The 14,078-nt window shown below is 42.9% G+C and overlaps 1 protein-coding gene across 1 annotated transcript in view; it reads left to right on the top strand.

The window, feature by feature from the left end:
• Window positions 1-14,078, top strand: part of LOC137436478 (spectrin beta chain, non-erythrocytic 1) — a 213,486-nt gene that overhangs the window by 125,461 nt on the left and 73,947 nt on the right. Inside the window, exons 19-21 of the mRNA XM_068130302.2 lie at window positions 5,900-6,217; window positions 8,437-8,655; window positions 10,905-11,107. Of these exons, the coding sequence (XP_067986403.2) occupies window positions 5,900-6,217; window positions 8,437-8,655; window positions 10,905-11,107 (740 nt within the window). The remainder of the gene's footprint in view (window positions 1-5,899; window positions 6,218-8,436; window positions 8,656-10,904; window positions 11,108-14,078) is intronic.

Genomic DNA, 14,078 nt, shown 5'->3' with positions numbered 1-14,078 from the left:
TCCCCTCTCCCCCAGTCTCCTCTCCCCCTCCCTCAGTCTCCTCTCCCCCTCCCGCAATCCCCTCTCCCTCTCCCGCAGTCCCCTCTCCCTCAGTCCCCTCTCCCTCTCCCCCAGTCTCCTCTCCCCCTCCCTCAGTCTCCTCTCTCCCTCCCCCAGTCGCCTCTCCCCCTCCCTCAGTCTCCTCTCTCCCTCCCCCAGTCGCCTCTCCCCCTCCCCCAGTCACCTCTCCCCCTCACTCAGTCTCCTCTCCCCCTCCCCCAGTCTCTTCTCCCCCTCCCTCAGTCTCTTCTCACCTTCCCAGAGTCTCCTCTCCCCCTCCCACAGTCTCCTCTCCCCCTCCCACAGTCTCCTCTCCCCCTCCCACAGTCTCCTCTCCCCCTCCCCCAGTCGCCTCTCCCCTCCCCCAGTCGCCTCTCCCCCTCACTCCGGCAGTTGTTCCAATCGAGCAGGTATGGCAAATATTAGAGGTAATTGAACTTTTCTCTTCGAGCAACACAGTGTAAATCCGCCCCTTGTCCTGTTCATTCATTCGTGAAATGTTTTCGCATAACAGTACACGCATGGTGACGTCATCGGACTTGCACCGCAATCATTATCTTCGACAATATTATCCAATACTTCATCCAGATTCATTACAGCTGCTCTTGTATCTGTTTGCTGAGCACACATTATCTTCCAATGTTTTTGTTGCTCAGCATCCCATGCAAGTCTGGGTTATCGTTCATTGAATGTCTCGTTCTGTTCCCACATTCTTTTATTCGTTTTGGAGATAGCATTTACGAACACGAGTGGCGACACGTAAACGATGCTCCGCCCTCTCCCCACGTGCAGAGTACCTAATTGTAACTTTTTATTGTGACTACGTCTAAAGAATGAAACATTCCGACTATATGAAGAATACAGGTCAAATGGAAAAGTCCCTGGGAAAAGTATTTTGGGTGGTGTATAAGAACATTACATTACACCTTTCTGTACTGCGAAAAGCAATGTTACTCTTTTCGTTGCAGCATACAAAATGACATTTTTTAAATTAAAGATTTCAAATATACTTATTTAAAGTGTACGTGGACATAACCTATCAAATAAGAACGAAAAAATATCTCTCGGCAATTTCCCGCGTTTATTTATTTATTTTACACATGTGAATTACATGTCCATGCACATGTGAAATGGAGTTTGTTTATTAATCCTGGATGTCAACACGATTGAGTCTTGAAAAGTCGTGTGGAAAAAAAAAACCCGATGCAATGAATGAGTGTGTTTAAACAGGGTTACCTCTACTTCCGTATAATAATGTAATGATGAATGAAATTGGAACGAAGAAATATCTGTCGGCAATTTCCCGTCTGTGGCGATACGTGAACGAAGCTCTGCCCCTCTCCCCACATTGTTGACTTTTTTGTGATGACTGTCATCAAATGGAAAAGTCCGCCGCAAATTTTTAATATATCTTGGCATTTTCCCGTCTGTTATTTTAGGCGGTGTATGATATACCGTGTGTGCGTGAATTTTCTCAATTATTGATGAAACAGAGTCTAAACCCATCAATAAAAATGAAATCAGATGGTGAATTAGAGTCGAGATAATGCCGTGAAGTCTCAATGGTCTTTATGTTTTCGGCCTTTGAAAATGCATTTCGTTCTATAAATGGTAACTTTCATCGAATGTTATTCCCGTTTTTTTTCAACCGAGTCTAAAACCATGTTAGCGACTGTGAAAAATGCAATGAGATATTGAATTAGAGTTGAAATAAAACTGTGTGAGAGAGCAAGACACCGCAGGCCTAACAAAAGAGGCCTCAAAGCTATGCGAGTAAACAAAATGGTGGATATTTGTTTTTGAAGCCCCTCCCAGACCTGGTGTAGCCACTCCCCCGACACAGACGTTTCACAGAGACAGACAGAATCACCTACGGAGAATATTTTATTTATCTATATATATATACATATATATATATATATATATATATATATATATATATATATATATATATATATATATATATATATATATATATCTATATATATATACTGTGTATATATATATATATATATTTACATATAATTATATATGTATATATATGTATGTATATATTATATATATATATATATATATATATATATATATATATATATATATATATATATATATATAATATTATATTATATAGGATGAGAATATTATATAATATTATATAGTTATGGCATATATAATACAGACTTAGCATTTAATATGGAATATTTTTTTTTTCTTGACTTGGGTATACTTTCTTTACTCAGTATATCAATCTGGTGAGTTTCTTTTACACTTTGGTGATTTATTTGTGAAAAGAACCACGTCACTGATTGCCTGTCGCAGCAAGAAGTCAACAACAGGATTATATCACAGGTGGCGTGGCAAAATGTACGGACAGGTGCATTTGATGATTGGCTTCACAGTCGGGTATACAAGGGTTGTTGCATTCTGTATTAGTGGAAAATAACTGCTGCACGTCTCCAAAAGTTATTGCCGCTTCCTCTGGAGATGGTCCGTCAACTCGACAATGCTGTTTGTCATGGAGTGGTGGCTTTACGAAATTACGGCATGAAACAGCGTGCTATTGCTCGGCAGTATGGCATCACTCAAGGTCAGGTGTCAAAGATCCTGAAACGAAATGCTCAGAGGGGTGTCCCTTCTCCAATACCGAGGCCAGGACGTCCCCACAGAACCACAAGGAGGGATGATCGCCAGCTGCACCGGTTAGTCCGCAATGGCCGTACCAAGTCAGCTAATCGGCTTAGGGCTGAGTGGCAGCAACTGACAAATGTGCCTGTATCCAGAAGGCTAGTCAACCAACGACTGGGTTCAAGCAGGCTATCGTGCCAGGCATCCCCTGAGAGAGCCACGCCTGACCAGACAACACTGACAGCGCTGATTGCAGTGGGCCAGAGAGCACCGTCAATGGCAGCCAGGACACTGGAAACACGTGATCTTCAGTGACGAGTCTAGATTTCTGGTCTATCATCAAGATGGCCGCGTCCGAGTGCGCAGACAAGTGCATGAAGCCTACAACAAAGATTGTATAGTGCCAAGAGTCCAAGCTGGAGGTGGTGGGGTGACCGTTTGGGCTGCTTTTCCTGCAGGGGGCAAAACTGACGTGGTTGTTCTGAATGGAAACCTGAACCAGTTCAAGTACAGGGCCATTCTGGAAGAAACATTGCTTCCATTTGCTCGTGCAGCCTTTCGAGGAAACTTTGTCTTCCAAGATGACAATGCACGGCCTCATCGTGCTCGCATGATCCAACACTTTCTTGCTGACCGTGGTGTAGAGCATATGGAGTGGCCTGCCATGTCCCCGGATATGAATCTGATAGAGAACGTGTGGGCAGAATTAACGTGTCAAATCGACCACTTGGACCAGCAGCCGACCTCTGTGCGTGAATTGCAGCAGGCTATTGTCACTGCATGGCAAGCGATTCCTGTCCAAACCTTGGCAAATCTCGTGAACAGCATGCCTCAACGTGTACGTGCTCTCCTGAATGCTCGTGGGGGTTACACGAAGTACTGAACTGTAATTTTACTGTCCGTAATCCCAGTCGTAATTTAACTTTTGTTTTTGTTAAAAAAATTTTTGGCTAATGTGCAAAATAAAGAGATACTTCTGGAAAACGTACAGAAGTTTAACACAGTACTGTCCATGAATTGAGTTCGATATCAGTTTACATCACTTTCAAGGATCAATTTATTTGTTTGGAAATGTCAAATGTGGTTTTTGTTTCTTTTAAAGGTCACATTAACAAAATCTAGAATAATTTCAACATAATTCCAATGAACTTTTGGTTCTAAGACATCTTGAAAAGTAAGTTCACCACCACAAAAAAATATTCCACATTAAATGCCAAGTCTGTATATATATATATATTATATATATATATAATACCATATGAATAATACAGATAAATATATATATTTCAGGAATAACGTTGCTGTGACATCATCAGAGCTTATAATGGAATTTGCTTTGTACTTCCTGATGGTGGATGGCCGAAATATATAGAGTGGAAAATCTCAGCAAAAAACAACAGAAATATTTAAAGGAACCATGCACCACCGTCCACCCCTAAACTTGGGTGTCGAAAACATTGTCATGTTGGGCTTCAGAAAACATACTATAGTTACCCCTAAGCTACTGATCTACAAATATTATCACATATTGGTACCATCTACGGACACACATGTCTTAAAAAAACATCAGCAGCATTAGCTACTTCGCCAGGTACCTGTGAAAAGAAAAATAGACCAACATTTGAGGGAAAAATAAAAATGTCTTCTCAGATTATTAATTTTGTTTGGATATTTCGATAGAGATGGATTCAGATATATGGAGAGGAAAGTTTCAGCTTTCTATCCCTGATAAGAAGAATATTAAAGGACCCGCACTCCACCTTAAAGTTGCGTTTAGAATATGAATCAGGGTGGCGTTGAAAAAATGTGGTAAATGTACCCTTAAGCTACTGATGTGCAAAGGTTATCACATATGGGCAACATCTTCAGACATATGATTTCTGAAAATTCATTATTATAATTTGCCATCTCATGTAGTACTGGTTGCCAACCCTGGCCCATGGACTATTATGCGGCTAATGACACAAGGAGTATTGTTACGGACGCGGTTTAGATGTTATTTACCGAGCGGTGGTATTGCCGCGACCTAACAGTTCCCCCGATTCTTCCCCAACTCACCCGATTCACCCAGACGTTGACCAAATCGCGCTATGCCAAATCAATGATGGAAAGGACACGACGACTGGGAAAGAGGAAACGACGCAAGGGGTACAGTTCTCAAGACCTCCGGAGGAGGGTATAATTACAGTGGTGGAGAAAAGGGGGTAGATTACACGGCAGAGTGAGGTAAAAGACACAGAAGAGATGGGCACTTAAATACAATCTTATCTATTCCCGGACAGACCACAGACAAACGGAACAAGGCTGACTTACACAGGGATTGATGGCAGGGAGGGACAGGTAGTTCGATGGCACAAGGTGCACCTTGGCTCGGGGACAGGATAAAGCACGGTCCAGTCCAGAAGATGCGGGGAGGCCTCACAGCGCTCGGAGGGTACGTCTTGCTTGCTCCAAGCTCAGCGCGCATCTGACGTCACCTCCCTCTCACCACGCATGCTCAGCCGGGGAGTGACACGCCCTCGGCTGGTTGGCTCCGCCCCACTGGGGCCGGTCCGCCGCTTCCATTGGGTGCGGGGGTTACCGGGCTCCGCCCTTGACGAGGAGCTGACAGGGAGCCCCTATTTGGTAACCCCGTCGAGCACATGTTCGATGGCGGCTCGTTGGGAAGGCCTGGTGCCCTCCCAACACCCCCTACCAACCAAGCCGGAGTGAGGACGCGCACTTCCCGCGCCCGCCGCTGCCGTTGCTGTTGTTGTTGTTGTTGTTGCTGAACCGTGAGGAAGAGCTGCGGGGAGGTATTGGGAGGTCCTAAACTTCCTAACGGTGCCATACAATCACATTCTGGTGCAACGAAGGGTCAGAATTAATGGAAACGAGTCCTTAACTGACATAGACTAAGAATAACTAGCAAGATGTCCTATAGTTGTCTTACATGAGATGCGGTGAACCTGGGCACGACATTTAATGGGGGAAATAGGGGGAGGTCGGGTCTACAGAGTGTTGTTTACAGAAAATGGGACTAGGGAATGGGGGATTGGGGATAGTTGGGAAGTATTGAGGAAATAGGGGAATATTTACAAGCAGATATGGATGGATGCAAATCCCATATCCGCAATAGTATAAACAATAAAAAAATAAAACTGTGTATCAATTTTCACCTTTGACCGAATATCAGTAGAATTGAATGTTTTGTTGTGATACTTTTTTCTGTATTTTACGTTCATTTCTTGGTTAGGCCAAGGTGTCGGAGTTGCAGGCTGAGGCTGATCGCCAAGCCGAGCAACACCCAGAACAGGCCGCTACCATACGTGGGCGCCTGCAAGAATTGCTGAACACCTGGGAAGAGTTGCAGAGCATGATACGAGCCCGCGAAGAATCGCTTGGAGAGACAAACAAGCTGCGGCAGTTCTTCATGTCAATGGAGGACTTCCATGCATGGGTGTCACGTTCACAGGGTGCTGCAGCCAACGAAGAGCTTCCTGAAAGTTTGCCGGAAGCTGAGGTGTTGCTTGCTCAGCATGAGGCACTTCGTAGTGAGATTGCAGGACGGCAGGTTAGTTTCTCATATATTGCAGTTATTGATGCTTAAACAAAGTGGAAGTGTATGTAATTGTTTCTTAGGATATTTTATCCTACTGTATGCACTCAAATGTTGCTATAGTGGGTTGCATCCAATTTCTTCTGGAACATAATCTGCAAGTAATCATTGGAAAATTCAAAAAGAGTAAATAGAAAGAAATTAATTTCTTGTAGTCCCATGTTATGACAACTGTTGCAAAAGACATCTAATGAATATGTGTAACTCCCTGTGCTCTCTCAGCCCTTTGATCCCATACTCAGCTCCTCAAGGATGTACACCTTCTTGCAGTAACCTCTCCCCCCCCCCCCCCACCTCCTAGTTAAACTCCCCAAATCCAGACTTTCAGCACACATCCACTCTTTGGTTCATCTTTTGTGTCATTTGTGGAACTGCCTTCTGGATAGGGTTCAATCACACTGTTCCCTCCAGGGCTTCAAGGAAGCTGCACACCAACATCTCATGCTACCCCCATATATTTTCAGCCACTACGAATAATAACTAACCCAACCCTCTTACTTGCATTTTACTGTGTTTCCTCCTCTCTCTCTCTCTCCTCTTTTCCTTATTTGTGCATTCTCTTTCTTGTTCGGTCCAACTGCGGCCCACTGCCTCACTGTCAGGACATTGCTGTTTTACCCTGCATTGCCTCGTTCTTCTTTGAGCCTCCCTTTTGTACACAAAAAACATCTGTATGGAAGTTTTGAACAAAATATTATATTTGACTATTCTCCTCCTTAAAATAAAATGTTAACTTCACTTGAGACTAATGTTTAATGTTTATTTGTTAGGTTTACTGGGATTGTATAGGTATTTGTATTGTCAACCGACAAGTATTTGTAATGTTAATGTTTACAAGTCAACCGACTTTGGATTGTATAGGCTGAGACTGCCTGCCAGGTATTTGTATTGTCGAGTAAACTTGATATGAAATAACCAGAGTATCATGTCATCTAAATGCAGTTATTTGTGCCTATGTTTTTCCTATTCTCTCAAAACGTAATTAGGGCGCGCCTAGAGTTTACTTTGGAGAAACATAACTCTTCGGTTAAGGATGGTTTGGATAGAAAAATATTGAATAGTGCTTTGCACTATTTTTGTTTTCAAAGTGTTTTTTTCAATCAATTTGGTAATTACTGGGTCTACTCAAGAGTAGAACTAGCAATAAAGAAAAATCTACTCGAATTTACTTCCTTCAGCAAATATGTTGCATCAAAAGAGCTTTCATTTATCCAAAATCTCATTCAAAGTCAACATGATGCCATTTCTCCAACTACTTAGAAAAATTGTTGCTGAAAATGCCAGTTTTATATCTTTATAATCTATAATGCATTTATTTTACTTTTCCTGGGATAACTGTGACCATAGAAGGACAACATATCTGTGGTATTTTATTATATTAGCAACAGACAGATATTTCACAGTAAAGTCACAATTTATGCCGATTCGTATCATTGCAGTCAGTAGTAGTGATGACAATTGTTATAAACAGATTCAAGCATAAAACAATTCAATTTTTTATGCCTATCATTGTTAACACAATGATTATCTCCACCACTGAAGGTGGACAGAGGTTATGTTGCCACCCCTGTCTGTTTGTTTGGTTGTCTGTTTGTCTGTGAACAGGATACATATCTCATTTGTGGACAGATTTGGACGAAATTTGGTGGAAAGTTTGGGTGTGTGACAAGGTCAACATTAATAGATTATGGTGAAGATCCGATTTCGGATCCAGACACGAGTTTTTATTTTTATTTTTAAAGTGATTCTTCACCATTGAGAGATGGAGCCAAAACGATATATAGCATGATATTTCAAAAAGTTGTGGACGGCTTACGACCAAACTTAAGTGGAAGAGTTGGTTAGGCAACAAGACCAAGCCAATTCGATTTTGGTTAAGGTCCGGATCCCAATACGGCCTCTCAGTTGGATACAAAACATAAACTGGTCAGCCTGGCGGAAGTATGCACTTTAAATAGTTAGTTTTATTAAATATGTACAATTCAATGCATTCTGGAATGTTTCAGAAAATCCAAAAGAAATCCGCCTTTCAAATCAATTCTGATTTAAACCAAATTGCCAACAACTTCCTGGTACCCTGTGTGGTAGGTATCATGTTCATGTACTTTTGTTGTTTCCTTTGTTTTCCTGCCCTTGATCACCAAAATGTCAATACCTTTTGGTGCCACCTTCAGGATGAGTATGAAAGCATGCACAACCTGAGTGATGTGACAACACCTGACCAGAATAATGCTGAATACTGTTTCCTGCTGGAGCGTCTCGAGGCACTGGACAAAGGTTGGACCACACTGGGTCGTTTGATGAAGGCTAGACACAGCCTGCTCACCCAGTGTCACGGCTATCAGACATTCATGCGTGATGCTAAGCAGGCAGAAGTCATCATCACCAACCAGGTGAGCTGGATTTTGAAATCATTTTACCTTTCTGAAGGTTCTTTTTTGTTGTCTGTCCCATAGATAACAAGAACAACATTCTTCGACGTCACGACGTCGACCGATATGCCTACGCCCACATTATTACATCATTATAATACTTGTACCAAGTTTGCTTTAAATCCGTTCAGCTGTTCTCAAGTTATCACATTTTTACCTGACATGACCTTTGACCTCTTGACCCCAAAATTTAATCAGTTCATATTTATACCATTATACATACCTGTACCAAGTTTTAATTTAAATCCCTTCAGCTGTTCACAGGTTATCACATTTTTACCTGACATGACCTTTGACCTCAGGATATCTGCACCAAGTTTGAATTCGATCCCTTTAGCCGTTCTCAAGTTACAGACCTATCACAGACTTTGACCTTTGACCTCTTGGCCCCAAATTATAATCAGTTAATCTTTACATCATTATACATACCTGTACCAAGTTTGAATTACATCCCTTCAGCCATTCTCAAGTTATAGACCTATTGCGGACTTTGACCTTTGCCCCCAAAATCTAATCCGTTAATCTTTACATCATTATACATACCTGTATCAAGTTTGAATTCGTTCACTTGAGTCATTCTCAAGTTATAGACTTATTGCAGACCTCTTGACCCCAAAATCTAATCAGTTCATCATTCTACATAAGTATACCAAATTTGGTCAGAATCCCATCACTGGTTCACAAGTTATCGTGGTAACAGGATTTTTTACCTAACATGACCTCTGACCTTTGGCCTTTGACCTCGTGACCCCAAAATTTCATCGGTTCATCTTTAGTCTTTACCTCATTATGCATACCTGCACCAAGTTTGACTAAGATCCCTTCAGCCGTTCTCAAGTTATCGCGGTAACGAAAACTTATCATGGACGGACGGACGGACAGCCGGACTGTCAACCTGAAAACGTAATGCCTCCGGAGACTTCGTCAACAGAGGCATAAAAATAATTTCTTTTGAGAGAACTTACATTTTAAATCGCTCAATCTGCTATACTCATACTCTATTTTGCCTTCTTGGGGTTATGTGTCCATTGAACATCATGCTGCAAATCTACTTTTTTTTGCATACAAGGTAAAAACTCATGGAAGAGCTAGAACATAGAATGGATCAGGAGACACCAACAGCAGGGTTGAAGGACAAAATAAAGAGAGACTTGGCCGGACAAATAAGGGCTGTGAGAAGGGATGAGGGGAAGGGGAGAATGCATGTGGTGGACAAGTCTCTTCGGATGGAAAAACGGGAAATTTGAAAGAGTGTGGGGTTGAGGGGAGTTAATGGGGATAGAAAAGGTCATGGTTTTGGATTGAGCATAATCTGAGAAGGTGGTGAACCGTTGTCCTGAAGATCTGAAGGGAAGACTGAGATTGAAGAGGATGTCACTGGTGGTTCCACAGGTGGGGAAAAAAGGGAACAAATGAGTGGGGGTAAGCAGTGATTCTGGATTTTGGGAGTTTCACCAGAAGAGGCTTGATCATGGACTGCGTGTACCCTGCAGAAACCTGGGGAGGAGAGCGGAGGTGGAGGGGGAGGGGGTTTGGGAGGAGGTGTAGGGGGCATGAGCACGGAAAGAGCTTAGGGTGCAAGCCTAGAAAGGAGGCGGTAGAAGGTAGAGAGACCACTGACCTATTTGCGATGGGAAAGCAATAGTCCCATAGACTCAGCTTCATCGTGGGAGATTCCAATAATATTGAAGGCCTTGGTTTCCACAGCATCAAGCTAAGCAAGGTACGAGGCAGGGGCAGCAGCCCAGAGGGGAGAGCAGCTGGTATTCTATGAAGCTGCAGATGGTCTTGTAGGTTGATGGGATTTTAGGTGTGCCAAGGAAGGACTTTGTACAATGGAGGATGCCCAGTCGGAAGCTGGCTTTGAAGGCCAACTTTGAAATGTGGTTCGCCCCAAAAAGATCATGGCTGATAGTGATACCCAGGAGTTTGAATGACTGAACTTCTTCAAGAGGATTGTTAAGAAAGTAGATAGGAGGGTTTGCCAGATGGTCCTTTCAGAGAGAGATTGAGGTTGTGTGTGTAATGTGTATGCTTTTTGCTTATGTTAATTTACGTACCCACCATTTTCCATTCTTATCCTATTCTTTTACTTATATTATTTTAATTTACATGCAATGGGTTCTCTTTTATTTTCTCCTTGCCATTCAAGCGGTCTAGCCACATCCTTTCCCATGCTCTCTCAACTCCTTACTTGCGGTTGTCTGCAGGAGTTTGCTTTGGCTCGAGATGAAATGCCTCAGACCCTGGTTGGGGCTGAAGCAGCAATAAAAAAACACGAGGCATTTGTTGCTAGCATGGATACCAACGAAGAACGTATCAATGGAGTTGTGGAACTCGGGGAGAAACTCGTTACCGATGGGAACTTTTACTCTGAGAAAATCTCTGAAAAAGTGAACTCCATTCGTGAGAGGTGATTTTTCTGTTCTTCTTCCTTCTCTCATAGCGTTTTTTACAGCATAGCCCATAGGGCAAAGCCGTCTCGAGCAGTTTGTCCGTCCGTATGTATATATGTCCCCTCAAACGTATACCAATCAGAGCTGAGCATCTGGTCACATGACAGGGTGATGTGATTACGTCTGATGTCATTATGGCATACAACCGCTGACTGCACACTCCGTCATTTTGATTTATATGCCGTTCAGGCCGGACATATCTTCGAATCTATCTATATCTATCTATAATTCCAGTAATCTCTGTGTGTGTGTGTGTATGTGTGTGTGTATGTGTGTGTGTATGTGTGTGTGTCGTTTGTCTGTGACCGCTGTTTCTCGACAACCACGGGTCCGATATACTTGAAACTTGCCAGGTATATTGCTGGGGACCCGAGGATGTGCCTTTTCAAGGTTTCATATTAATCGGAGAAGTAGTTACCGAGCTATGGCGATTTATTTACCAAACTCCGCAAGCCGTTCGCTTTGGACCAAACCATTTCATGTAAATAGAGGGGGGGGATTGTCACCGTACTCGCAAGCCGTTCGCTTTGGCTTTGCGAATGGACCAAACCATTTCATGTAAATAGAGGGGGGGGATATAATTTTAGATATATATATAGTACGGGCATGCCCTAGTATATATAAAACACAATTTGTGTGTGTGTGTGTGTGTGTGTGTGTGTGTGTGTGTGTGTGTGTGTGTAATGTTACCGATAGACTCCTAAACGGAGAGGCTTACATGCTTGATATTTGGCATAGACATGGCCATTGAGCCTGGGACGAACATGGCCGAACTCAAAATATTTGACGATCCATATTTTTTATTCATATTTACCTCAGCGCATTTCAGCGCACGGAATCAACGGAATCAGAGCAGGTGGGCGCTAATTCGCTCAGAGCGATCACGTGATGACGCTATGAACGCTATGAACGCTATGACGCTATGACACTATGACACTATGACGCTATGACGCTATGAACGCTATGACGCTATGAAAAAAAAAATCGCTCGCTTTACCAAGGGGCTCGCTCTCCCCCCGTATCTCAAAAAGTTGTGGACGGATTTGGACGAAACTTGGTGGAGAGGTAGTGTGTTTGAAGAAGACCAATCGATTCGATTTTGGTGAAGATCTGAATATGGATTCGGCTACAATAGTTATTTAATTTTTACGTGATTCTTCACCATTGAGAGATCGGGTGAAAAGCGATATATAACATGATATTTTAAAAGGTTATGGACGAGTTATGAATAAACTTTGTGGATGAGTTGATTTGGTCCAGTACCAGTACCAGAATCCAGATCCAGTACCGCAGTTGACTACTTCCAACATCGTTTCTGGGGCTGGATCTTGTGTCATCCACAGAACTGACAATTCATCACCTGTAACTCGCCAGCCATGACCGATTGGAGAAGGAGCATTGATGATGGGGGAGACCGCCGATGTTGGTCCGCAAAATATGTTGGTGCAGGGCAGGCGTTCCTTGTAGGTGTCATACACTGTTTTCTTTATGATAAAGCCAAGCAAAATACTCTGAATCGTGCATCATTCACGTCAGCTGCTGAGTCTTGATCATCAATAGCACAAACGATCCTCTCCAACACAGCCTCCTGGTCCGGTTGCTATGTTAAAATCGGCCCCCAATTGTGTCAAGCCTTGCACAAAGTCTTGCTTTTGTACAGAATGGAAAATGTTCTCCTTTTCCCCTTACCATAAACGAGCTTGTGGAGACACACCTGGTTAGAGGAATATTTTTTTTTGTATATAAAGTCGACGCTTGTGTGAGAGCTAACACATTAAACACAAAAAACATAAACGGACACATAAAACATATAATAAAGGGAGCGGGAGACAAGAAGGGGAGAGAGACGGAAGCGCACAAGCACGACATCAAGAGATCTGTGGAAGGGAGAGGGCTGGGGCGGGGGAGTGGGGGGGGGGGGGGTACACGGTATAAAACAAGTGGACACTGCTATGAATTTCAGGAATGATGTCGAACATTGAAAAAGGTTGATTTGGGGTGTATTAATGGGGGTAGAAAATATCAAGGTTTTGGATGGGGGAAAATATGAGATGGTGGTGAACAGGTGTTTCAATGCTCATCATCTTGCATTCATGGATTAAATTGCCATATCTTTTTCAAGAAAGCTATTTAAATAATACAAAATTATGTTTCTGTGTCTATATACGATCTCTGGTTCCAAAGAGAGCGATACTTGATTGACAAAGAAGGTGTTAAATAACTAAGTGGGGTCAATGCCTTCGAACAGCTAAATAGAGAAGCTCAGCCATTATACAAGAGTGACTCAAATCACTTGGAGTTTCTGTGTGGCTTGACTAATTATAACAAAAGCCACTCATATGGAATTCAATATCCAACTCCATAATGTGTTGTTGTAGGGTTAGGGCTATCTGCATTCCATTTTATGTAAAGCAGAGAGGGCTTTATTGCACAAAAATCTATATGCCAATTGATCCTATTACCTAATTACCAGCGCCTCCCGGTAAGCGTGGCCCGAGCCGCGGCTGTAATGGACACGCCGAGTGAAGCGAGCCACGACTCAGGCCGTTAACAAAGACTAGACCCGATTATAAGCGGTTCCTATATCGTGCCACCGGTATTCAATTGGGAAAAGACTAAAGCGATCGGATGAGAAGAAATCAGATAAAGGTGGAACACCGAATTTATTGTACAATAATGAAGAGGAAACGAAAGAGGTAATGTACAAAAGAAGGAAATAAAAGGACACAGGGCAACCTTAAACACTCTTAATTAACATGCCCAGGACAATACAGACAGACTTACACGGGAGTTGGTAATGGTAGGAAGGAAGGAAGAGAAGGGTCCAAGCAGATGGTAGGCGTCAAGGTCCGGCCCCAGGTTCACGCTCCGCTCCGGTGGGCTTTCTGGCTCGGCCACGCTCCGGATGTTCCCTCGTACAGCGGCAAG

Source organism: Myxine glutinosa, chromosome 11 (genome assembly GCF_964187855.1).
Source record: "Myxine glutinosa chromosome 11, kmMyxGlut1.1, whole genome shotgun sequence".
NCBI classification, from domain to species: domain Eukaryota; kingdom Metazoa; phylum Chordata; class Myxini; order Myxiniformes; family Myxinidae; genus Myxine; species Myxine glutinosa.
The sequence above is the reverse complement of the archived record's forward strand: the minus strand, read 5'-3'. Positions and strand labels throughout refer to the sequence as shown.